General features: G+C 46.7%; 2 protein-coding genes across 23 annotated transcripts in view; one reads left to right on the forward strand and one right to left on the reverse strand.

The window, feature by feature from the left end:
- Nucleotides 1–23,857, forward strand: part of LOC111752750 (spidroin-2-like) — a 39,961-nt gene extending 16,104 nt beyond the window's left edge. For 6 of the 17 annotated variants that reach the window (XM_064286485.1, XM_064286488.1, XM_064286486.1 and 3 more), the window contains one exon: nucleotides 4,868–23,857. In XM_064286485.1, the coding sequence (XP_064142555.1) occupies nucleotides 19,898–21,136 (1,239 nt within the window). In that variant the 5' untranslated portion in view covers nucleotides 4,868–19,897 and the 3' untranslated portion in view covers nucleotides 21,137–23,857. The remainder of the gene's footprint in view (nucleotides 1–4,867) is intronic. The other 11 variants (XM_064286501.1, XM_064286491.1, XM_064286495.1 and 8 more) reach the window with 4 other exon arrangements.
- The window catches only part of LRRFIP1 (LRR binding FLII interacting protein 1), a 155,165-nt gene that overhangs the window by 102,163 nt on the left and 27,828 nt on the right, over nucleotides 1–25,174 (reverse strand). Inside the window, exons 1-2 of one of the 6 annotated variants that reach the window (XM_064286473.1) lie at nucleotides 15,642–15,807; nucleotides 15,359–15,468 (exon numbers count right to left, since the gene is read on the reverse strand). The exons of 3 other annotated variants lie outside the window; for them this stretch is intronic. In XM_064286473.1, the coding sequence (XP_064142543.1) occupies nucleotides 15,359–15,397 (39 nt within the window). In that variant the 5' untranslated portion in view covers nucleotides 15,398–15,468; nucleotides 15,642–15,807. Of the gene's footprint in view, nucleotides 1–15,358; nucleotides 15,469–15,641; nucleotides 15,808–25,174 lie in introns of those variants that run through there. 2 more of the 6 variants (XM_064286476.1, XM_064286483.1) reach the window with 2 other exon arrangements.

The following is a 25,174-nucleotide window of genomic DNA, read 5'->3' on the forward strand; positions in this document are numbered from 1 at the left end:
TTTCCCCTTTGCACTCGGGCCCCTGATACATAGTTCCAAGAAACGTCAGCAACTATTAGGCCACAGAAAAGCACCAAATTAGGAGAAACTTCCTTAGCATCAACTTGTAGGGACCGGGTATCTTTAGAGAAGACATTAACGCGTGATAGAAAAAAAGCCTCACCTTTGAAAAATGAGGATAATTAGATGAACTTCGAGGGAAGTTTAAGGAAGAGCAAAGGATGGCAGTCTGGAGACACGTTTGGCATGAGAGTGGAAATTCTGGAATAAGGAGGTCAGGTAGCCACTCCTGACCACGTCATAGCCAAGCACCAGCAAAGAGGTCAATTAAAGCACCTTTATGCCCTCCACCTCGCCGACACCTACCTGCCTGTGAATAATGGAGGGTGTGACCTCCTGTATCCGCTGAGGCCTCCCCCACACTGCTTCGGACCTTTGGACTGAACTAATTTAGTTAAACCTCCAGGTGTCGTCCTCTGGACTCTGACTGCTGGCGGCTCTACGTGTGTCACAGTAGAGCTGTGCTCCACAGGGCTTTCAGTGGCTGACTTTCCAGAAGTAGAATGCCAGGCCTTTCTTCCAAGGCACCTGTAGGTGGACTTGAACCTCCAACCTTTCAGTTAGCAGCCGAGTGCATTAACCATTTGCATTGCCCAGGGACTCCTAATTTTAGTTATTTAGATTATACCGAAGCCCCTTTCCCTTATTTTCACTTCGCCGGAGGCATCCGTGTTAATTGCGGGATTAGGCTTTCTGTGGAAACTCTAATGTAAGGGTAGAGTGGCGTTTCCCCACCTCGGCACTATCTACGTTCTGTGCCAGACCATTATTTGTGGTGGGGGCTGTGCTGCGCATCGCAGAATGATTCCCACTAGAGGCCAGTAGCGTCCCCACCCCCCAGCCGTGACAACCAAAATTGCCTCCAGGCTTTGCCACATATCCCCTGGTGGATAACACCGCCCCTAGACCAGAACTCCTGATCTGCAGGGACTTGAACCTTTGTCATAGGCACCCAACGCGTGGAAGCTCACTGACCTAGCACCGTACGCAGACGCATCCCACCCTGGCAGACCCACGCAGAAACACACAGAAGCGATGGTCGGGGCAGAGCACTGCATGTGTCATCTAATACCTGTCCCACTCTGTTTCATCAAGTCAGGACGACAGCAAGAAAGTCAGCACCAAGGCAGTAGGTAGAAACAGCCCAAACCTTGATGCTGCTTTGCCTACACCCCGTAACCCAGACCGAAAAACCAAACCCACTGCCATCGAGTTGGTTCCAACTCATAGTGGCCCTGTAGGACAGAGCAGAACTGCCCCGTAGGGTTCCCAAGGCTGTAATCTTTACAGAGGCAGACTGCCACATCGTACTCCCTTGGAGTGGCTGGTGGGTTTGAGCTGCTGACCTTTTAGTTAGTAGATGAACTCTTAACCACTAAGCCACAAGGGCTCCTCCCATCCTTAGACAAGTCCTTTACGAACACATGTGTTAAAGATGTATGCATACAGTCAGACGCTGGAAGGGAACACAGAACAAACAAAAGACTGGCTCTTACCAAGTGGCGGAATCATGGAGTTTTCATTCTTACGGTCACTATGAGTTGGAATTGACTCAACCACACACAACCACACTGCTTTTCAGAATATCCTTCAAAATTGTTATAATGCTTTTTTCTTTCTTTCTTTTTTTTTTTTTAACAATATTAGGTTAAGGAGCTTGGACTTTATCAGGAAATAGTAAAGGACTTACGGAAAGTGTTTGAATAGGGAGATAAAAGTTTGAACAAAGAATCTGTAGGCTACCAAAAAAAATAAATTGAAAATCACCCTCATCGTTCTTTTTAAAAAGTTTCTTGGCTGGTCTCACTCTTTATTCTTCCAGATGGATTTTAGAGTCTATTTGTTTAAGCTCTAAGCCAATCTTCCCCCCAAAACTAGAATTTTATTTGAATTGCATTGTATTTATAAACTATGGCGGGGGGGCGGTTAGCCTCTTAACACTGAGTCTTCCCATTCAGAATAAAGCATCTCTCTCTCCATTTTTTAGTTCTTCTAATAAGTCCTTCAGAAAATTGTTACAGTTTTTTTTTTCATATAATCAAAAACCAAACCGACTGCCATCAAATAGATTCCAACTCATAGTGACCCTATAGGACACAGTAAAACTGCCCCACACGGTTTCCAAGGAGCGCCTGGTGGATTGGAATTGCTGACTTTCTGGTTAGCAGCCAAGTGCTTAACTGCTGCGCCACCAGGGCTCCTACCTTCATGCAGATCCTGCATAGTCTTTATTCCTATAGGCTACTTTGAACGGATCTTTTCACCATTGATTTTTAAAAGTCTCTATTGTGGAATATGGCAATGTTCTGGATTCTTGTTTATACTGTTACAAACCATCTTACTGAATGAACTCTGTCTTAGAAATTTTAGATTCGTTTTCCTGCTTAGACATACCCATCACCTGCAAGCAATTGCACATTTTATCTACTCCAGTTCAGTAGTTCTGTCCCTGATTTCTTCCTGCTGACTGACTGTCAGAAGTCTCATTACCATTATAACTTCACAGTAGCCCTGGCCTATCCGTTGCTTCGTAAATCGGACAATTAGGGAGATAATAGGCGGGCAGCAGCTTTGTGAGTAAGCCCTGTGAGTTAGAGCTTGTGCTTTTAAAACAGGCCAGGACGGCAGACTTGTTAAAGTTTAACAGCCCTTAAACTTGCACAGCAAATAAATCGAGAAGTTAACATCAGGCACCTGTGGGGAAACCAGGCCCAAGCTTCACAATAAGGCGCTCTGACCGATACAAGATAAACAGGCAAAGCAACCTGGACAAGGAGGTTAATTACCATTGTGGGTGTTTGAATACAATTGTTTTCTGCAGTGACAGGCACCACAGAGTAATGACAACAAGGAACACAGACTGGGGGTCAGCAGCTGTCCGGGTGTGAATCTTTACCTCGTACCAGCTGTTGACCTTGGGCAAGTTACATCTCCTCTCTGTGTGTCTCAGTTTGCTCATCTGTAAAATGGGGATACAGCAATGATTGTGAGGATGGTGCAGGACTGGGCAGTGTTTTATTCTGTTGTACATACGGTCGCTATGAGTTGGAACCCACTCAATGGCACCTAACAACAACAAAATGGGTTAATAATAGTACCTAGTTTATAGGGGCTATGAAGATTAAACCAATTATTGTTGATGTTGTTGTTGGGTGCCATCAGCTTGATTATTTAGACCCCTAGCACCCCCACGGGACAGAGTAGAACTGCCTCATAGGGTTTCCCAGGCTGTAATCTTTATGGAAGCAGATCGCCAGGTCTTCACCTGCTGGTGGGTTGGAATTGCTCACTTTTTGGTTAGTCCAAGTGCTTAGCCACTGCACCACCAGGGCTCCTTTGTTCATAATCGTTATTTAAATCAATAAAATGCTAAGAACAAGTGTAGTGAAAATGTTTGATCTATATAATGTAAGTTATAAAATAAATGAACATTTAATCTAAACATAATGTATCTAGTCTCAGTCTGGAAAGGAATGTGGGAGTGGACATTCGTCCCAGACAAATCTGCCCCTCCCTGTCCCCTTCCTGCCCCACCCCAGTGTGGCCTCCACCTCCGCCCTCAGTCCCTGCTGCTGGAGCCCACAGGCTGTATCTACACACGGGTGCAGGGAACTACGTAAGTGTGTTAAACCACAGAGACTCGGGTTTAACTGGGATCCTAACTCCTCAGGCTCCGGCAGGATTGGCCACATCACTTTTCTGGAACAAGAGGCCAGAACTTTGTGACGGTTCTTTTCTTGAAGGCTCCCAGTGACTTCCGAGTTGATCTAGATGTCCTACATTTAACATAAAATATTGTGGCACCATCTCTAATTTTTAGTGGTTGGAGCTCGCTAGCCACACAAGGGGGCGTGACCATGTTTCAAAAGAACACTGTTAGGCAACAGGAGCCGGTGAACTTCTCCTTTTGGGTAAAGGGCCCCTTCTCCTATATAAAAAAAACAGGTTTTCGAAAAAAGGGAAATAATCTGCCCACGGTGAAGCCACTAACTCAGAGAAACACAAAGATAAAACATTTCAAACTTTTCAGTTCTAATAAGCCCAAACCAAACCAGGTACCGCCGAGTCAGCTCCAACTCACAGCAACCCCGTGTGTGTCAGAGTAGAACTGCACTCCATTCAGTTTTCAATGGCTGTTTGTTTGCAAGTAGGTTGCCAGACTTTTCTTCTGAGTCACCTCTGGGTGGGCTGCCAGCCTTTTGGTGAGCAGCCTCTTTGAGCCATCTGGGGAATCCTTCAGTTCTTAAAATAAATGTCCTATGTTTGAAATAAAATACTGTAGTGCCACCTCTAACTTTTAGCTCTCTTTATCTGCTGAAGAAGGCATGGGGGTGTGGGCAGTAAGGACAGGAGAAATCAGGGCGGTCACTCCAACTACTGCCTCCTGGGCAGCCACAGGTAAGTGCTTTGAAGGAGCCCTGGTGCTGCTGTGGCTAAGTGATATGGCTGCTAACCAAAACATCAGCCGTTCAAATCCACCAGCTGCTCCTTGGAAACCCTACGGGGTAGCTCTGCTCTGTCCTATAGGGTTGCTAGGGGTTGGAATCGACCTGGTGACAATAGGTTTGGTTTTTTGATCTGGTGCTACAGGGTTCACGATGGCTTAATAATCCAAAATAACGTCATGGTAAAAAGGGATTCACACAACAGACATCTGAGTTTATCGGTGGTTACCAGGGGCGGTGGGAGGGAGGGAGAAAGGAAGACACAGCGCTAAGCAGACACCGAGCTTCTGTTTAGGGTGGTGGGAAAATTCGGGGACAGTTAACAGTGATGGCGGAACAACAGAATGAATGTTTGTTGCTAGGAGGTGCAGTCGAGCTGGTTCTGACGCGTATCGACCTCACGTGCAACGGAACGAAACACTGCCCTGTCCTGCGCCATCCTCACAATCGTTGCTATGTTTGAGCCCATTGCTGCAGCCACTGTGTTAGTTCATCTCATTGAGGGTCTTCCTCTTTTCCGCTGACCCTGTACTCTACCAAGCATGATGTCCTTCTCCAGGGACTGATCCCTCCTGACAACATGTCCCAAGTATGTAAGATGAAATCTCGCCATCCTTGCTTCTATGGAGCATTCTGCCTGTGCTTCTCCCAAGACGGATTTGTTCGTTCTTCTGGCAATCCCTGGTATATCCAATACTGTTCACCAACACCACAATTCAAATATAAATGAGGAAGATGTTTAATGTCACGGAACTGTATATGTGAAGACTGCTGAAATGGCAAATGCTTTGTTACCTACATATTTGCCACAATAAAAAACGTATTAAAATAAGGAATTCACATAAAAAAACTAATAGTTCATATGAATTACAAAGACCAACTTACTCTTTTGCTTAAGCAATATCACAAAAGCAGGAAGAGCCAGTGAGGAGTTCCCCCCTCCACACAGAAGCTAGACGAATAGAGTTCCCAAAGCCCAGTGTGAAATCATCACACCATGGACTAGGAAATGTGCGTGGGAGAGAAGTCCTCAGAGAACATGACCGCTGCACCTCTCTGTTCTAAAACCATCTCCCTACCATGAGCTCTCTACACTTAAAATTCATAGGAGTGGAAAGATTGAACGTTATCATGGATTTTCAGACATCGCCAGAAAAATCAGAACAACTAGAATTGGTAAGGTAATGTTCTAGCTCTACACTTGCTAATTAAAAAAAAAAAAGGAAAAGAAGGCAGGCAGGCCTTATGCCAATACTGCTGCCATTCCGCATACACAGTTAAGCCATTTTTAGCATGAACTTTTATTCGGAAACAAAAACACAGCAGGAGGAATGCCCATTAAAACATCTACCTCGAAAGAAAACGGCCAAGTCAGCTTGGGTCTATCTGCTTAATGGTGCCCTGCCCAGCTGTAAAAATGATTTTAGGACAAGAAAGAGAATGAAACAATCTTACGACAATGTTGAGTGTGTGCAAAAACGAACAAAACGAACAACAACAACAACCCTAAGGGAATACAACAAAATTGAGCTATGGTTGTCTTCACGTCATAATGAGGGGATAGATACATTTTTCTTTCCTTTTATTTTCCAGTGTTTTTCCACCCCCCGCCCCATGAGCATGCACCACTTTTAAAGTGGGTGGGGCAGATAACACAAGTTCATTTTCCACCATAACTTTATCTGAAAAGACAGGAAGAACGGAAATAAGAAATCCTAATGCTTTGTGTTCCTGTTGTTGTTGTGTGCCGTCTAGCCAATTCCCATTCATAGCTACCCTCTAGGACAGAGCAGAACTGCCCTGTCAGGTTTCTGAGGCTGTAATCTTTATTTCCACAAATAAAGACTGCCACATCTTTCTCCCAAGGAGCCGCTGGTGGGTTCGAACTGCCAACCTTTAGCAGCCAATCATTTAATCACTTCACCACCAGGGCAGTTTCTTTGTGAGGCTTTTAAACATAACCTAGGAAATTGCAGTTAATCACGTTGGCTTCTACTTTCAGTTCTTGACTATTTTTGTGTAATGGACCCCTTGTAGGCTGCGGAAGCCTGTGGATGGCTCTCAAAGTAATATTTTTAAAAGCATAAAGCAAAATGCCTAGGGTTACAAGGAAACAGATTATTCTAAAACTTGATCGAATATATTTTTAAATTGTGATACAGCGTATCAGTCAGGGTTCAGCAAGAAAAAAGAAACTGTACCAGTTATTTAATAGAAATAATTTAATACAGGGGCTCAGCTAAACAGGGGTGGATGACGGAGAAGACAAAGGGGACTCAAGCAACACGGGGATGATAACTGCAGGAACAGCTAGGTCTGGGGGACAAAGGGCTGGGTTACTGGGCCCCCAAATCTTGGGAGCCCAGGCTTCTGAGGATGGGGAGCCTCAGGCACTCTGAGGGGGTATGACGATGGTGGTTTCTAGGAGTGTGGAAAAATCCAGAAACAACCAGCTGCTGCTGCCGCCAGGGTGAAGAACGGTTGCTGGGGTGATGCTCACAGAAACAGGAAGTGGACAGAAGGAGCCTGTCCTTCACACTCCAGCCCCCCCCCTCAGCGGAGCCAAACAGGAGCGGCGGGCAAAGCAGAAATGTGGTTTGCGGAGTCCCAGTCTCAGTGTCAGAGCCAAATGAGGAAGGGCGGGTTTGGGGCTGAGAGACCAGAGTTAATAGTCAACACGCACGTGCTGCTTTATTTATGCAGCAAGTAACAACAGATAACATCTACCAACAGAGCCACACGGTGATGCATAGAAATGATTTCCCCAGCTCCTTGCAATGCCTGTAGGATGACAGAAAAATATCTATGATTTCTATTGGGCGATGAGGCCACGTATACTTGTAATACTACTGAGGTTTGTTGCCCACGTTCATCATTGAAGGTACTGCTACTTCCCCCAGTCTGTGTGGTGCAAAGCATTAATGTGCTCATCTGCTCACCAAAAGGTTGGATGTTCCAGCCCACCCAGAGGTACCTTGGAATAAAGGCCTGGGGATCTACTTCCGAAAAACCAGCCACTGAAAACCCTACGGAGCACAGTTCTTTGACACACAAGGGGGCGCCATACATTGGAGCTGACTTGATGGCAACTGGTGTTGGTGGTTGCTATGAGTTGGAATTGACTCGATGGCACTGGGTTTGGTTTGGTTTTTGGGTGGTGTTGGTGGTGGATCCCATTTCACGTGTCTCTTGAAATCAAATCTATCCAAAGGCCTGGGGGTTCATGGACCAAAAAAAAAACCCAAACCCATTGCTGTCAAGTTGATTCGGAGTCACAGCGATCCTATAGGACAGAGTAGAACTGCCCCATAGAGTTTCCATGGAGCGGCTGATGGATTCGAACTGACGACCTTTTGGTTAGCAGCCAAATCTTAATGATTGCGCCCCCAGCGCTCCTCTGAGTCTTTCAAGGTGTCAAATACAGTTCTTTTGCCTTCTTTATTTTAATTCTTGCTTTGAAAAATCACATGACTGATTGTTTGTAACACATTTTCTATTCTTTGAAAGATAAAAACACTGCTAGTACTAACAGTGCTGATTCCTGTCTTTCTGCACTTCTCTCATTTAACTGATACTGCCTACCACTCCTGCAAGTACTGAACAGTTAGCAGATTTTACACTTTATCGTATCCTACTATTTCCTGTACCTCCCTCTTGCTCATGGGCTCTCTTGCCCCCACCGACTGGACGATGACCTAGAGGCTGACAAGCACCAGATCTATACTTCTAATCCCGAATTCTCCAAACTGCAGCCCACCTGCCAACTGCCAAAGGCATCTCAACCCTCACGTCCAAAACAGAGTCCCTACTGCCCCCTACAGACTTTCCCCTGCACCTTCCCGCCTGTGGGTGCACCCCAACCAGGGTTTTCTAAGCCAAAGCAAACCCACTGCTGTCATTTCTGACCATGGTGACCCCGTGTGTCTCAGAGTACGACTGTGCTCCACAGGGTTTTCTTGGCTGTGACCTTTATGGAAGCAGGTCACCAGGGCTTTCTTCCACGGAGCCTGTGTGGGTTCAAACCTCTGACCTTTAGGTTAGTTGTTGTTGGGTGTCGTGGAGTCAATTCTGACTCACGGTGACCCTAAAGGGCAGAGCAGAACTGCCCATAGGGTTTCCTAGACTAATCTTTATGGGAGCAGATGGCCAGATCTTTTTTCCCACAAAGCCGCTGGTGGGTTCGAACCTCCGCCCTTTTTGTTAGCAGTCGAGCACAAACTGTGCCAGTAAGCAGGCTCTATTTAACTTCTCTGTGCCTCAGTTCCCTCATCTGTAAAGTAGGGGCAATGACAATAACTACTTTACAGAGCTGCAGTAAGGACTAATGAGATGATACTTGTAGGGTGCATGGCACAGAGCCTCATATAAGGCAAATACCCACAAAGGTACCCTCCCCCAAGGCACCACCTTCCACCCACTTCCCACTTTCAATTTAGCAGGTTCCTCTCTTAACATCAATTTAACGTGCTCCCATGGCTACTGTTTTCTATCAGGCCCTCTTCAATCCCCTCAGTATTATTACAATTGTCCCACAGAGCCCCCCTCATCCTTCACACTTCTTCCAGTGTAATCTAACTCATTCACTCATTCAACCATGTGGTGCAGTGAATCACTCAACATGGCCCTTGTAGCCACTCATGGTCTTGTGACTCCTACAAAACAAATGGGTGTAACTATGCAAATACAGTGCTTGTGATCCACCAGGGGGATTGGACATCATTGCTCGCAATGCAGATAACGTGCATAGGACACTTCAGGGGTGGGATCATGCAAATAAGCTATGTGGAACCCTAACAAGGGGATTAGTCAGTTTTCCCATTCTGCTAGACCTAAAGAGAACCAATCCCAGGGCAGAGGGGGACATCACTACTACCAAGAAGAGACACAAGTGGTACACGTCCTTCGAACCCACAGTCCCTGTGCTGAGAACCTCTAGACTCAGGAGACAGAGAGAGACAGCTTTAACACTGGAGACGGCGGCAGCAGAACCAGGAGATCAGTGCAAGACCATGGAGTAAGGCTGTTACAGTGGGTGTGCCAACCCACGAAGTCAGAGCTGATAGCCTTCAGGCAGGAGGCTTGCTAGTGGAGTGGGGTGCCTCCAGGCACTTGGTGGCACTAGGCTTGCTGGCCCACAGAGTGACCCACAGAATGAGAGAGCTGAGTGCCTTCAGGCCAAGGCTTACAGGCAGAGTGGGGTACCCTCGGGCACTTATTGGTGGAGCTAAAGAGCTTTGTAAGGCTTCCCTGAGCAAAGCAGGGGCTGAGAGGCTGAGGGCCAGAGAGAGGCCTGCCTGTGGGCACAGCTGAGAAGAGGCTGTCCTGACCAAATAACTGTATCCTGAGTCATTCCTAATCCTTAATTGAAACCTGTTACCTCCCGAATGAACCCCATAATCATGAGTATCGTCTGTGAGTTCCGTGTGGCCATTGTAATGAATTATCGAACCCGGCAGAGAAGTAGAGACTGCTGTGGGAGAGACAGCTGGTGTCAGCGTTGGAAGAAAGGTTGGAAGGTGGAGGCGTGTTTGATTTCTGCCTCATAGGAACCAGCTTTGGGCTGTCGATGCGACAAGGATTCTCTCTCCTTCCCCTTGTGAAGTTAGAAGGGGAGATCTGACACCCCCATGTCACTATTTTTACAACCAACAAATACAAAGTGACGACCTACCTCTTGTCAGATACCATGCTAAGTATGGATATAATGATGGACGAGGCAGAAATGGCACCTTCTAGGGGAGGGGTGGAATAAGCCAAAACCATTGCCGTCAAGATGATCCTGAGTCATGGCGACCCCATGTGTGACAGAGCAGAACTGCCCCATAGGGTTTCTTGCCTGTAATCTTTACAGAAGCAGGTAGCCAGGACTTTCTTCTGCAGCGTTGCTGGGTGGGTTCAAACCACTAACCTTTAGGTTAGCAGCTGATGGCAAACTGCTGGCACCACCTAGGGACTTCTTCCAGAGGGAAGGCAGATGTTAAATAATTGCACAAATAATTAATTAATTATCCTTGTGATAAGTGCCATGACATTAAATAGATGCTGGGTAGGCAGACAGAAAACACATACCGAGCTGGGTATGCAGACAGAAAACATGGATTTGTGTTTTCCAAGGAAATGAGAGCTAAGTAGAGGGGTGAGAGGAGAGGGTGAAACTATGGCCTGTTTTGAAACCTTTTAAAGGGTTTGCTTTGAGAATGGGGTGAAGTTCAAACTCCTCCTTAATACTGACCGCTCATCAGAATGTGGCCCGACTTCCTGATAACCAGCTCTCCAACTTCCTGCCAACCAGCTCTCCAACTTCCTGACAACCAGCTCTCCAACTTCCCGCCAACCAGCTCTCCAACTTCCTGACAACCAGCTCGCCAGCTTCCTGACAACCAGCTCTCCAACTTCCTGACAACCAGCTCTCCAACTTCCTGATAACCAGCTCTCCAACTTCCCATCAACCAGCTCTCCAAGCTGGTCCCCTTTGGTCTTATGGCCCAGTGACAGGAAAGTCTATTATGCTTCTGGGTGGTGACTTCAAGCCTTCGAGAGTGAATCCTTAAGTTTCTTGTTTCACCAAAACAATTTATCAGAATTTAATAGCATGAACAGGAGAGAGCCGACCCTCAGGTGAAGAACTGAGTGGATAAACTAATCTATTTTTTTTTTTTTTTTCTGTCTCATAGAGCAAATACACCATGCATCGATACCAAAAAAAACAAACCAAACCTGCTGCCATCAAGTCAATTCTGACTCATAATGACCCTGTAAGACAGAGTAGAACTGCCCCATAGGGTTTCCAAGGAGTGGCTACATTAACAAGTCTACCCTTAATCTAAAAAGTTTGAACACTTCCACCATATAGTGAAATGAGTTCATTGTACTTTATGAAGAATTGAAAAACTTCAACTATTTATTTATTTTTTTATTTATTAAAGAAACAAAGTATTTTGTGATATTTGAAGACATAAGGTGAATCAAATCAAGAGGTTTTCTTTAGAGCCTCAATCTAAGGGAGAAATTTTAAAATACATAGCATCCATTTTTATATACTTGTAAGATCTTACTTCAATATACGTTAAAGTAGTTATCCTCCTAGATTAATCAGAGGGAAGCTGAACCAAAAGACGGGCAAAGTGGGCAAATCGCACCTTCATTTCTAACTGCGTGGTCAGGATCAACATGAATCCCTGGAAATGGACCTAGTCCTCACCTTCCCACTTCTCCATCTTTGTCACCAGCCCCCAAGTGACACTGTCTCTTTGACTTTAGCCACCCAGAGCTGGGTCAGAGCTTACAAGTTAGAAGGACACATTTCAGACTAGCTGCCCATGTAGCATTTCTCTGACCCTAGCCACCTGGAGCTGGGTCAGAGCTTACAAGTTAGGACATCTTCTTTCAGATTGCCAAGCAGGCAGACTCCAGTCCCTGCTCATCTCACTGCCCTTGTGGGTTCTTTGGAATGACTCATGGAATCTCATGGAGAGTACACTATACTTATGGTGACAGATTTATCACAACCAGATTTAATACAAACAAAGAGACGCAATGGTAAGGCCTGAGGGGGTGCCAGCCTGGAGCTTCCATGTCCCAAAGAGGGACATGCTACCCTCTCCTGTGCATGGTCAACGACCAGGAAGTTCCTCTGAGCCTTAGGATTCAGGCTCTTCTCGGCCTCCTCACTCGGTCCTGCTAGATTACATCATGTCTCCTGAGGCCAGTCAGCATTGGGCTCCCAGGTGATCCCTCTTGGGCTGGCTGGCCCCCACTCATTTGCCTCAGGTGTGGTCTGGCTCTCAGGAACCAAGACCAAAGGCCAAATTGTTTTTTGCCAGATGACTCACACTTCACAGATGCCGAGTTGAAAACAAATTTAGATCAATATTTTTTAAGAACAAGATAAACTTTTTGTTCCAGAGGTACAGAAAATCATCTGCTTTCCATTTTGATTGACTTGTCTGATCACAGCAATACCGAGGGTTTTTTTTCACTTTTATTTATTCTTAGTGTCTTAGTTAGGGTTTTCTAGAGAAACAAAACCAGTGAGATACATTCACAATAGCCAGAAGGTGGAAACAACCCAAGTGTCCATATTATTCCACCATAAAGAGAAATGAAATTCTGATACATGCTATGACATGGATGAACCTTGAAGATAGTATATGAGTGATATATGTCAATCACAAAAGGACAAATATTGTATGATCCCATTGTTATAGACTGACTTGTGTCCCCCAAACGTGTTATAAATCCTAACCCCTACGCCTGTGGTTATAATCCCATTTGTGAATGGGTTGTCTTTATTATGTTAATGAGGCAGCGTTAGTGTAGGGTGTGTCTTGAGTCAATCTTTTTTGAGATATAAAAGAGATTATACAAGCAAGTTAGGGAGCAGATACAGGGGAAGAGAGACGCCAAGCCACCTGAAGATCACCAAGGTTCCAAGGAATAGAAGCTGAAGAGACACAGATCTTCCTCTAGAGGTGACAGAGAAAGCAAGCTTTCCCCTAGAGGCTGTGCCCTGCATTTGAGCTTCTAGCCTCCTAAGCTGTGAGAAAATAAACTTCTGTTTCTTATAGCCACCCATCTGTGGTATTTCTGTTATAGCAGCCCTAAATAACTACGACATCCCACTTACACAAAGTCATTAGAACAGGCACATAGAGACCCAAGTTTATTAGTGGTTACCAGGGGCTGGAGTAGGGGAAGGTGGGAGTCATTGCTTAAGGGGTAGGGATTGATCTCCTGTTTGGGTTGATGCCACTTTTGGAAATGGGCGGTGGTGATGGTAACGTGCAGGTTGGATATAACTGATGTCACTGAATTGTACACTTAAAAATGGTTAAAATGGCAAATGCTATGTTGTATAAACTTTACCACAATAAAAATAATAAAACTAAAAAGAATATGGAGAAGGAAAAAATAGCGTAAAAATAAGAATTGAAAGGTCAACACATATGTGGATATGAAGGCAAGCAGAGATTGTTATGTTGTATTATAAGGACTGGAAGTATGGATCCAAATAAAATCATCTTTTATGAGGCAAAAGTGACACTTATACGGTCTTTATAAGGACATAGGGTTGCTATGAGTCAGAACTGACTTGACGACAATGGTTTTGTTTTTTTTTTGGTTTATAACGCTATGTATTTTAAAGTGTTTTATACTAAAATATTAGGCAATATCACTGAAATGGGACATCGAGCTTCACAGTTTGGCAGACATTTCTGAATAAGAGGCTGTTTTGATCAGCTTAAGGAAAAAACATAGGAGAAGCCACAGATAATTACAGTAAAATCTCATTTGGTATCTGCTAATTTGAAATTGCAGCCCTGGCGACGCAGTGGTTAAGAGCTGAGCTGCTAACCAAAAGGTTGGCAGTTGGAATCCATCAGCTGCTCCTTGGAAGCCCTGTGGGGCAGTTCTACTCTGTCCTATAGGATCCCTATGAGTCAGAATCGACTCGACGGCAACAAGTTTGGTTTGGTTTTTTGGTTTAATTTGGAATTTGTGAGAAATTCCTCAGTAACTTTTTGGTGAACCAAATGGTAGCTTTTTTTTTTTTTTTTTTTAATCCACTGGACACTTGTACTTGGTAGAAGCCCAATGACAAGGTTATATATTTTTTAAAAAATCTCTACATAAAAGAAAACAAAATTTTTTTTCTCATAGGAAAATGCTACGTGTAACCACATCTGTTTAAGTAATTGTCCACTTTCAAAACTATTTATTGAAATACCGAGTTTGAAAACAATTTTATTTGTAGGAAGTTTCATCATGCTGTAAAAGATGCAAACAAACATCAAAATAAGGAACAGAAACTCTGAAGATGGTGGGCAGTAAAAAGGCCTTAAGGAAAAATGTTGCCAGACTGGTCAGTCATATCACCCAAACGTAGTTTACTCAGACCAGTTGTCTCACATATTTCAAAAGGGAAACACACACACACACGCCCACACTCGTGTGTGCCAACCAACTAGTTGCTGCGGATTCAGCTCCGACTCTTGGTGACTCCACTCGTGTCAGAGGAGAACTGCACCCCAGAGGGTCTTCAAGACTGTAACCTTTCAGAAGCAGATTGCCAGGTCTTTCTTCCAAGGTGCCTCTGATGGGTTTTAACCACCAACCTTTTTGTTATAAGTTGAGCACTTAACTGTTTGCCACCCAGGGACCTCACATACATGTAAAAACCAAACCAAACCCATTACTGTCAAGTCGATTCTGACTCATAGAGACCCTGTAGGAGAGTAGAGTTGCCCCACAGGGTTTCCAAGGCTGTAATCTTTATGGAAACAGACTGCCATATCTTTCTCCTGTGGAGCAGCTGGTTGGGTTGAACTGCCAACCTTTCGGTTAGCAGCTGAGTGCCTCACCACTTTGCCATCAGGGCTCCTGTATACATGTAAACCAAAAAAAAGAAAAAGGAAAAAGTCCGTTGCTGTCGAGTTGATTCTGACTCATAGAAACTCTACAGGACAGAACAGAACTGCGCCATAAGGCTTCCAAGGAGCAGCTAGTGGATTCAAACTGCCGACCTTTAGGTTTGCAACCCAGCTCTAAGCCATTGGGTCACCGGGGCTCCATGCATACTTGTAAAGCCAGTACTAAGTACATTACGGAGCTGCTGGTGGGCCCCGGTACCTGCCCAGCTTCTTCCAAAAGACCACAGAAATGGGGTGCCAGAAGTCCCCAAGCCTCACTCCCCTTTGGTCTGATTTCCTTCCCCATCCCCACCTTCCCATCTTCCTCTTACCCAACTCTTGCTGTTGCATTTCTCTTTAGTTGTTGCTAGAATACAAGACCCACAAAACACACATTGGTCATTGCAACAGGATCATCTCTGACTTAAAAGTGTCTGACGGTACCTGGGAGCCAGCGAGAGTCGGGAAGGAAATCTGTTTCATGCCTTCCTGGCCTTCTCATCTGTGGCAAACACGTGAGCTTTTGCGGGGCCGTGGGCTGGGCCTGGATCTGTCTTCACAAACAGAGATTAATTGGTTCGGACCATTAGCTGCTTGAAGAGCCTCTGGCTACCAGGCTGGCACCTACACAGCAGCTGGTAGGACATCTGTGCAGGTTCCCACCCTGGTCCACAGCCCAGGTGCAAGCAGGTACAAGCTCACCCCTTTTTGAAAAGGAACTACCTACATTATTAACAGTAACTGCCATCTGAGCTTGAAGGGGTTCCCTCAGTTCAAAACTCCTAGACTCCTTTGGGATGCAGCAGACTGGGTCTTCCCTTGAGATATATGCCAGGTGCCTTCAGACAAAACCAGGGACGAGTTGAACCTCCACAGCAGAGGGCTGGGCTGCCCTGCAAGGCTGTGCGCACCAGTGTCTGCTGACCTCTGCTGGCCTCTCCCGGAAAATATCGCCCAGTGAGGCGGAGGGGGAGGAGATGCCTCTGACAAGGAGAACAAGGAAGCCACAGCCACACTCAACAAAACAGAAACACCCAACGCTAACAACAGCTAACGCTCTTGAGCCAGGCATGATTTAGACGCCTTCCATGTTTTCATTGGTGTCGTTCTCCCGACAGCCCTAGGAAGAGGCACCAAAGACAGGTAAACAGCTGCCAAGGTCCCACAACTAGTGAGTGATGGAGCCAGAATCCAAATCCAAGCAGTTTACTCCAAAATCGATTGCTCCAGGACACTGACTGCTAAATGCGTGAGCACCTGGGGTGTGTGATCTCATTTAACCCTCGGACAGCCCTGAGAGGCTGGTGTTATCATCCCCGCGGTAGCATTGAGGAAACTGTGGCTTAGGGTGAGCAATGTCCTCAGGGTGACACAAGTATGAGATGCTGCGGCCTGACCCTTGTGCACCCCACCTGGCTTCCATCGCACAGGTGCTTTTCCCACTTAATGAAAATACCAGCTGAAAGGGACCTCTGAGCGTGGCCCAGCCGTCGCCCCTGCCCCCAGCCGCCAGGTCATTAACCCCGCTGTGGCCCAGATGCGGAGCTACGCCACTCAGTCAAGCAGACACCCGAGGACGTGGGACTCGGCCCGCCGGGTGCATTTCAACGACCCTGCTTCCTGCCCACCAGGTCTGTGCTGACCATCTCAGATAGCTTTGTTTGGTCATTCCTGACTTTCTCCTCTCCATGGAAAACCCAATTGACAGGTCACCCTCAGAGTATGTGTTGCTTTTTCCTATTTACAGTTATAACAGTCTGCCACTATTTGTCAAACATCCAGGAACAGAGGGAAATCTGCTCTACCCAACTGGTTTTCATTAAACTCTTTGGTGCCTAATATTCAAACTTGTCCAGAGACTGCCAATCTCCTGCTGGCAGCTGACTCCAGTGGGTTCTCTGTGCAGTGCTGTGTGATGTTTCTGTCGGTGAACACACCTGACGACTGGCTGAAAATTACCGACCCATTAGGCTTCTGCCAGCCAGCAACGGTTTCCTAGGAAACAATGCAATGGAACTGCCAGAACGTGCTTAGCGAGACTGTGTTCTTTTTAAAGACAGGAGTGTGTGCAAGCACTCACGTGAGGTGGTGTCATCATTTTCTTCCTACTTAACTCCAGTCATCAGCCCTCATTCATGCTCAACATACCAAGATAGTGTCAACATCCTACCACATAAAGCCCAACAGGCGAATCTATTTTAGGATCTTCAAGCACCTGGTTAGGCATATTTCTTTAAGGCAACAAGGAAAATATTCGATTTCTAATCTATGCTGGGGAAAATATTTGCAATAGCTATGAAAAGCTTCTAAGAAGTAACCTTCAAATCTACAAGAAAATAGATACCAACAGTCCCAGACATGTTTTGACAATTTGAAAAAGAGCTTCAAATAACTAAGACTCAAAACGCTACCAGTTTTTAGCTACTGAGTTTGCAAAGACTAAGAATACTCGCAGTCTTTAATCCTGTGGTGAGAAAGAGGCTTCCAGGGAACACTGATGCAAGTGTAAACTGATACAATCTTTCTGGAAAGCATTTTGGAAACAGTATCGAGATCCTTAAATATGTTTATACTTTCTAAATTTCCAATTGCACTTTAATATTCTAATTTAAGGAAATAATCTGAAGTACAAAAACTACTCTTAAAAATGCTCACTGCAATGTTATTCACAATAGTAAACACAGAAATACAAAAACAACCTAAATGTCCAACAACAGGAAAATGGAGACATAATGGTATATTCTCAACATCATATAAACCAGCTGCTAGAGAGTCAGTTCTGACTTCTGGCACCACCCCGTGTGTCCGAGTAGAACTGCTCCACAGGGTTGTCAATGCCGGAGTTTTCAGAAGTAGATTGCCAGGCCTTTCTTCCAAGGTGCCCTGAGTGGACTTGAATCACAAACCTTTCAGTTAGTAGCCAAGTGCGTTAACTGTTTGCAGCACCCAGGGACTTTGCAGTATCACATTATGGGGCCCCTAAAATGTTTCGCAGAGTATTTAATATGAGGGATGTGCTTATTTGTTTCCTTTAAAAAAGAAGAATAAAAAATAAATATGCAGAATTTCTAAATACGCAATGGAGATTATATTGAAAAAAATCATAATAAAAGAATGAAGGAGAACAAAATGATAACAAGTGTTACGCTTGGTCACCATACAGAGCATATTTTTTATTTTCTGCTATTGCCTGTATTTTCCTTATTGTTTTTCTACAGTAAACATGTACTGTAGCATATATAATGGATTACAATTTTTCTTTCATCGACATGAACTGTCTTTGTTGGTAATAATTTTTTGCCATTTATTCAACTTGAAACTGTTGTATGTCAAGCCAAACATCAAAATAAAGGCTGTGACCAGATACATGAAAGGAGTGGCAATGTTCCTATCCCAGCCTGGGGAAGTCAGGGAAGGCTTCCTGGAGGAGAGAGAATTAAGTCTGGAAGGAAGAAAAGTTGTGGGAAACGTGCCTCAGCACCTCAGTATGGCTGGAGTGCAAGATGCCGGAAGGAGAGACAGGAGATGAAGCAGGAGGAAGGGGTTCTGGGGCTAACAGGCTTCTGTGGTATCTAAGAGTTTTTAAATTTATCCTGGAAGCTACAGGGGTCATCAAGGGCTGTAAGGAGGGGAATTGGGGGTATAAGATTTGTGTTTTCTAGGGCTCAGTAACCAGTCTTGGAGAAGTACAGCCAGAATGCTCCTTAGAAGCCAGGATGGCGAGACTATGTCTCATGTGCTTTGGACATGTTATCAGGAGGGACCAGTCCCTGGAGAAGGACACCATTCTTGGTAAAGTAGAGGGTCAGCGAAAAAGAGGAAGACCCTGAATAAAATGGACTGACACAGTGGCTGCAACCATGGGCTTAAGCATAGCAATGATTGTGAGGATGGCACAGGACCAGGCAGTGTTTCATTCTGTTGTGCACAGGGTCACTAGGAGCTGGAGCTGGCTCCACACAACAACGACAACCAGGATCAGTGGGACACACAACAAGATGAATATAGACCCGAGTTGGGGTCAATCTTGGAAGCAGACAAACTAGGTGGCTACTGGGCAGTCCACAGGCGATGAGGAGGCCCCACCCAGGCAGGAGCTGTGTCCATGATCACATGGCAGGAGGGAGGGAAGGGGGCAGCTCCGGAGCACTGGCTCAGGCACTCCGAGGAGGAGGGTCAGAAGACAGGAGGGGAGGCAGCAGGCTGCTGGCAGGTGAAGATGCTCAGTGGGGATACTGGGGGTGTGTGGGCATCAGGGAAGGTGGCCAGTTGGCAGAAGGAGTTCAAAGGGGGGTCAGGGCAGGAGGTGGAGATGGAGAAGTTTGAAGTCAACAGTTAAAGCTATGAGTGTGGCTGAAACTGCATAAAGACTGTCCTGTAGACATGACAAAGGAAAGAAGTTAGAGACCAAAACACATTAATTAAGGGATCAAATGGGGTGAAAAGCAAGCAGAGGAGACCAGAAAGAGTGGCAGAGGTTGAGGGGAACAGGAAAGAAGGAAGCGGGAGGGTGTGAGGGCTGTGCAAGTTCCATGCTGGGAAAGTTGCTTCTGCTCAGCCCCTGAGTTCAACCCAGCATGTCAACAGTGGCCTAGGTCCTGGGTTCAACCAGCATGCCAAGGGGGACACAGGTCCCAGGTTCAACCCAGCATGCCAAGGGGGACCCAGGTCCCGGGTTCAACCCAGTACGCCAAGGGGGACCCAGGTCCTGGGTTCAACCCAGTATGCCAAGGGGGACTCAGGTCCCGGGTTCAACCCAGCACGCCAACAGCGGCCTAGGTCCTGGGTTCAACCCAGCACGCCAAGGGGGACACAGGTCCCGGGTTCAACCCAGCATGCCAAGGGGGACCCAGGTCCCGGGTTCAACCCAGTACGCCAACAGCGGCCTAGGTCCTGGGTTCAACCCAGCACGCCAAGGGGGACACAGGTCCCGGGTTCAACCCAGCATGCCAAGGGGGACCCAGGTCCCGGGTTCAACCCAGCATGCCAAGGGGGACCCAGGTCCCGGGTTCAACCCAGTACGCCAACAGCGGCCTAGGTCCTGGGTTCAACCCAGCACGCCAAGGGGGACACAGGTCCCGGGTTCAACCCAGCATGCCAAGGGGGACCCAGGTCCCGGGTTCAACCCAGTACGCCAACAGCGGCCTAGGTCCTGGGTTCAACCCAGCACGCCAAGGGGGACACAGGTCCCGGGTTCAACCCAGCATGCCAAGGGGGACCCAGGTCCCGGGTTCAACCCAGCATGCCAAGGGGGACCCAGGTCCCGGGTTCAACCCAGTACGCCAACAGCGGCCTAGGTCCTGGGTTCAACCCAGCACGCGAAGGGGGACCCAGGTCCCGGGTTCAACCCAGCACGCCAACAGCGGCCTAGGTCCTGGGTTCAACCCAGCACGCCAAGGGGGACACAGGTCCCGGGTTCAACCCAGCATGCCAAGGGGGACCCAGGTCCCGGGTTCAACCCAGTATGCCAAGGGGGACCCAGGTCCCGGGTTCAACCCAGCACGCCAACAGCGGCCTAGGTCCTGGGTTCAACCCAGCACGCCAAGGGGGACACAGGTCCCGGGTTCAACCCAGCATGCCAAGGGGGACCCAGGTCCCGGGTTCAACCCACTACGCCAACAGCGGCCTAGGTCCTGGGTTCAACCCAGCACGCCAAGGGAGACACAGGTCCCGGGTTCAACCCAGCACGCCAAGGGGGACACAGGTCCCGGGTTCAACCCAGCATGCCAAGGGGGACCCAGGTCCCGGGTTCAACCCAGTATGCCAAGGGGGACCCAGGTCCCGGGTTCAACCCAGCACGCCAACAGCGGCCTAGGTCCTGGGTTCAACCCAGCACGCCAAGGGGGACACAGGTCCCGGGTTCAACCCAGTACGCCAAGGGGGACCCAGGTCCCGGGTTCAACCCAGTACGCCAACAGCGGCCTAGGTCCTGGGTTCAACCCAGCACGCCAAGGGGGACACAGGTCCTGGGTTCAACCCAGCATGCCAAGGGGGACCCAGGTCCCGGGTTCAACCCAGCACGCCAACAGCGGCCTAGGTCCTGGGTTCAACCCAGCACGTCAAGGGGGACACAGGTCCCGGGTTCAACCCAGTACGCCAAGGGGGACCCAGGTCCCGGGTTCAACCCAGCATGCCAAGGGGGACACAGGTCCTGGGTTCAACCCAGCATGCCAAGGGGGACACAGGTCCTGGGTTCAACCCAGCATGCCAACAGGGACTTAGTTCTGGGAGGGTGGGGAGCAAGGGTAGGTCGTTTTCATTTGGGTATCATCCAGGTCATTTCAGTATCACCCAGGTCCCATTCCCAACCAATGCACCTCCTGGGCGGCCACCACCTCTCTGTCTGTGGAGGCTTGTGTGCTACGATGCTGAACAGGTTTCAGCGGAGCTTCCGACTAAGGTGGAGTAGGAAGAAAGGCCTGGTGTTCCACTTCCCAAAATCAGCCAATGAGAGCCTTATGGCTCACAACAGTCCAGTGTGTAACCGACCTTGGGATTGGCGCAGGGCCGGGTAGCATTTTGTTCCACTGTGTGTGGGGTCGCCATGCGTTGAGGTTGACTCAACGGCAGCTAACAACGACAAATGCCTGGCACACAACAGATGATATTCGATGAAGAATGAATGAATGAATGAATGAATGAAAAGTCCTCTGATTTATGAAGCCAGTGATGTCTTACTTCCCTCCTCCCACCCGTGTGGTCTCTGCAGTATGACCAGGGTTTACCACACTCCCCTCCCTGCCCCCCACGTTCCCCTAACCCCTCACAAGCACCCCCACCCCATCTCCAGGAAGAGATGAGAAAAGGGGCAAGAAGACAAAGTGCGAACCGGTGGGGACTGCTGATAATTTTGAAAAGAAACCTAATAACAGTAGTACTTGTTCCAACGCAGCGTTTGCGCTGCTCACAGGCTTTGTTGCAAAGAATGCGTTTACAGAGCCTCTGAATGACAGCCATTTCCCAGCAAGGACTCCGAGGCACAAAAAGGTTAAATAACCTGCCCAGAACCTCGTGGCTAGTCGGGGGGTGAACAGGAATCAGGCATGGGCTCCCACGCCCCTGCTCACACTGGGGCCCTGTGCTGCCTCCATCAGGAAGGCTGAAGGCTTGCAGGAGTCACTGAAAAAGGATGCAAGTTGCCATGGAAACTTCCAGCATTCACCACTCGAAGACTCTCAGAGGCGCTTTTGCCAATCAAATCAGCAAGGAAGAACCACGCAATAAATGACCCTAGTGTGGACCCAAGGAGCCCTGGTGGTGCAACGGTTAAGCGCGTGGCTGCTATCTGGAAGGCTGGCTGTTGGAACACACCCAGCTGCTCTGTGGGGGAAAAGACCTGGCGATCTGCTCCCATAGAGATTACAGCCCTGGAAACCCTATGGGGCAGTTCTACTCTGTCATATAGGGTTCGCTATGAGTTGGAATCGACTCGAATGCCACTCAACAATGACAGTGTGGACCCGGTTTGAGGGTCTTCAGGACAACTGAGAAGGCCTGTGCTTGCTGGAAGGAGGGGCCTCGCCCCCTCAGACTTCTCATGGCTGCTATTTTCTACTGGGTCAACTAAAAAACTAAGCCCATGTTAAAACACTTTTAACCTTCCCATCCCCTACACACACACACACACACACACACAACACTTTTACATAGCATCCAGTTTTAATATTACCAAAGTTTATAAACAGCATATTGTTTTTATTTTATTTTCATAGTACTTTTTGGCAGTATCATGGCATGAAATGGGTTACTCAGAATGGAACTCCAGTTTTAAATTCTGGGCTGATAATAAAGAAGGCATTAAATTAAGATATTTTGGCTCATTGCTACCTCTAGGAACCAGCTCGTTCTCAACTGAAGAGTGGACTACAACCCTGGCTCTCTAAAGAAAAACCCGTGAGAAAAGCTGGGATCCATATGTTTTGTAGGTCATGTATATATAACGGAAATAATCTCTAATCTACAAAACACACGGCTACCTATCTATCTGTATACATACATAAAGCATACAGACATATCTGTATGTTTTGTAGATTAGAGATTACTTCCATTATATATATATCTGTATGTTTTGTAGATTACATATATATATATATATGCTTTGTTCAAAATCACAGGCTCACAAATTAAAGTTATCTTAAACGCAAAATAAAAACATCAGGAGAACATTTCACTCTAGTAAACACACAATGTTTCTTTTCCTATAACAACAACAACAAAACAGCCAAACAAAATCACCATTGTATTTTATTTCTATGAAGCCATTAGGCTTCACTTTCATTGACTTCAAAAAGCCTAACTAAATGGTTTATTCCACAATAAGAAAGGCTGTATTACAGAACAAGAAGTTTGCTTAAATGTTCATGAATAATTAAAATCGTAAGCATTTGGTACGTTATACAAAAAACTTAAACATCCTTCAGGGTCAGCACAGTGCAATGCTAAGCGGAAGAAAGGCCTGGGTCATTTATTAGCTTCCAAAGAAAACCCTTCACCCGGCTTTATGAACGGAAATTCTTGGCTGCCACAAAATTCTGCAAAGAATGGAAAGCCAAACCAAGGAGGCATGAAAACCAGCATGTCCCAAGAGTCTTCAAAATGGGCCTGTCCTTTGAACACAGCTATTTCACTTCTAGCAACAACCAAAGATGCAGACAAAGAGGACTATGCGTGGGCCCTCATTCCAACGGTATTTATGACAGAGAAGAACAGGACTTGGGGGAATAAATTGTGTCAAATATACAGTGAAACCTGTGAGAGCTGGAACTCGAAGAGGACTGCCAAGTTTTCCGCCTTTGACAGGACACAGTCTTACTGCTTTTCTATGGCTTGTTTTAGCGGAAAGCATTTGAATTTTCCTTCTCTGACAGGTTTCCGCCTTAAACAGACTTTGGCTTTCGCGCGCTTTACTGTAGATAGAATACTATGTAGCAATGTGGTAAAAAAAAAAAAAAAAATTTAGAATGATTATGATTTTATAAAATGATAATGTGCTCAAAATTTAAACATTCAAACAGAAAAGCTCAAAGAAGGCAGAAAAAAAAATTTCCAGAGACCAAACCCTCAGCCTTGAAAAGGAAGCCCAGACCCTCAGCCTTGAAAAGGAAGCCTCTCCCATCTTTGAGCAGCATGACTTTCTGGAAAGTCTCTCTTTAAGAGCACAAAGCCCTGATGCCTTGGAGCCATTGCTCTTATACAGAACATGACTTCCTTCCTTCTTCTAAAGGGGGCATCAAACATTGGACCATGACTACCCTGTCTCCAGACCCCCGTCTTCTATGGATGGAGTCAGACCTGGACTCCTGCTCCTACAGCTGTGCCCCTCAGTGGAAGGGAATCCCCACCTGAAGCCAGGCTACCTGGTGTCCACTGCTGCCTCCACCACTGGCCAGCCAGGTGACCGCTAAGTCACTGTTTATTTTTCCCCATGAAAGAACCTAACCACACCTAGCATTGCATTGTTGGGAAGATTAAAGTCAAGGGCCTGGAAGGTAACAAGCACTCAACAAATACCAGGGATTATTGTTTTAAACAAGGTTTTCAACTCCTAGAACAGCCCATTGTTGTTAGGTGCTGTCAAGTCAGTTCCAACACATAGCGACCCCATGTACAACAGAACAAAACACTGCCCAGTCCTGCACCATCCTCACAATCGTTGTTATGCTTGAGCCCATTGTGGCAGCCACTGTGTCAACCCATCTCGTTGAGGGTCGTCTTCTTTTTTGCTGACTCTCTACTTTACCAGGCATGATGTCCTTCTCCAGGGACTGGTCCCTCCCCTGATAAAACGTCGCAAGTTCGTGAGACAAAAGTCTTGCCATCCTCGCTTCTAAGGAGTATTCTGGCCGTACCTCTTTCAGGACAGACTTGTTCTTTCCTCTGGCAGTCCATGGTATATTCAATACTCTTTGCTGACTCCATAATTCAAGGCATCAACTCTTCTTTGGTCTTCCTTATTCATTGTCCAGCTTTCGCATGCATATGAGGGAATTGAAAACACCGTGGCTTAGGTCAGATGCACCTTAGTCCTCAAAGTGATATTTTAAAAAGGTCTTTTGCAGCAGACTCTCCTGATGCAATATAGCTTACTAGCCTTGAAGTGATCCTTGTTGAATTCTCCACGGATAGTTTTACTGGATTGAAGAGTATTCCCTCAAAATTCATGACCACCCAGAGCCTGTGAGTAAGACTTTGTTTGGGGAAATAGGGTCTTTGCAGATGCAGTCAAGATGAAGTGATACTGGAGAGTAGGGTGGCCCCTAA

This window comes from Loxodonta africana, chromosome 6, assembly GCF_030014295.1.
Source record: "Loxodonta africana isolate mLoxAfr1 chromosome 6, mLoxAfr1.hap2, whole genome shotgun sequence".
Lineage (NCBI taxonomy): Eukaryota > Metazoa > Chordata > Mammalia > Proboscidea > Elephantidae > Loxodonta > Loxodonta africana.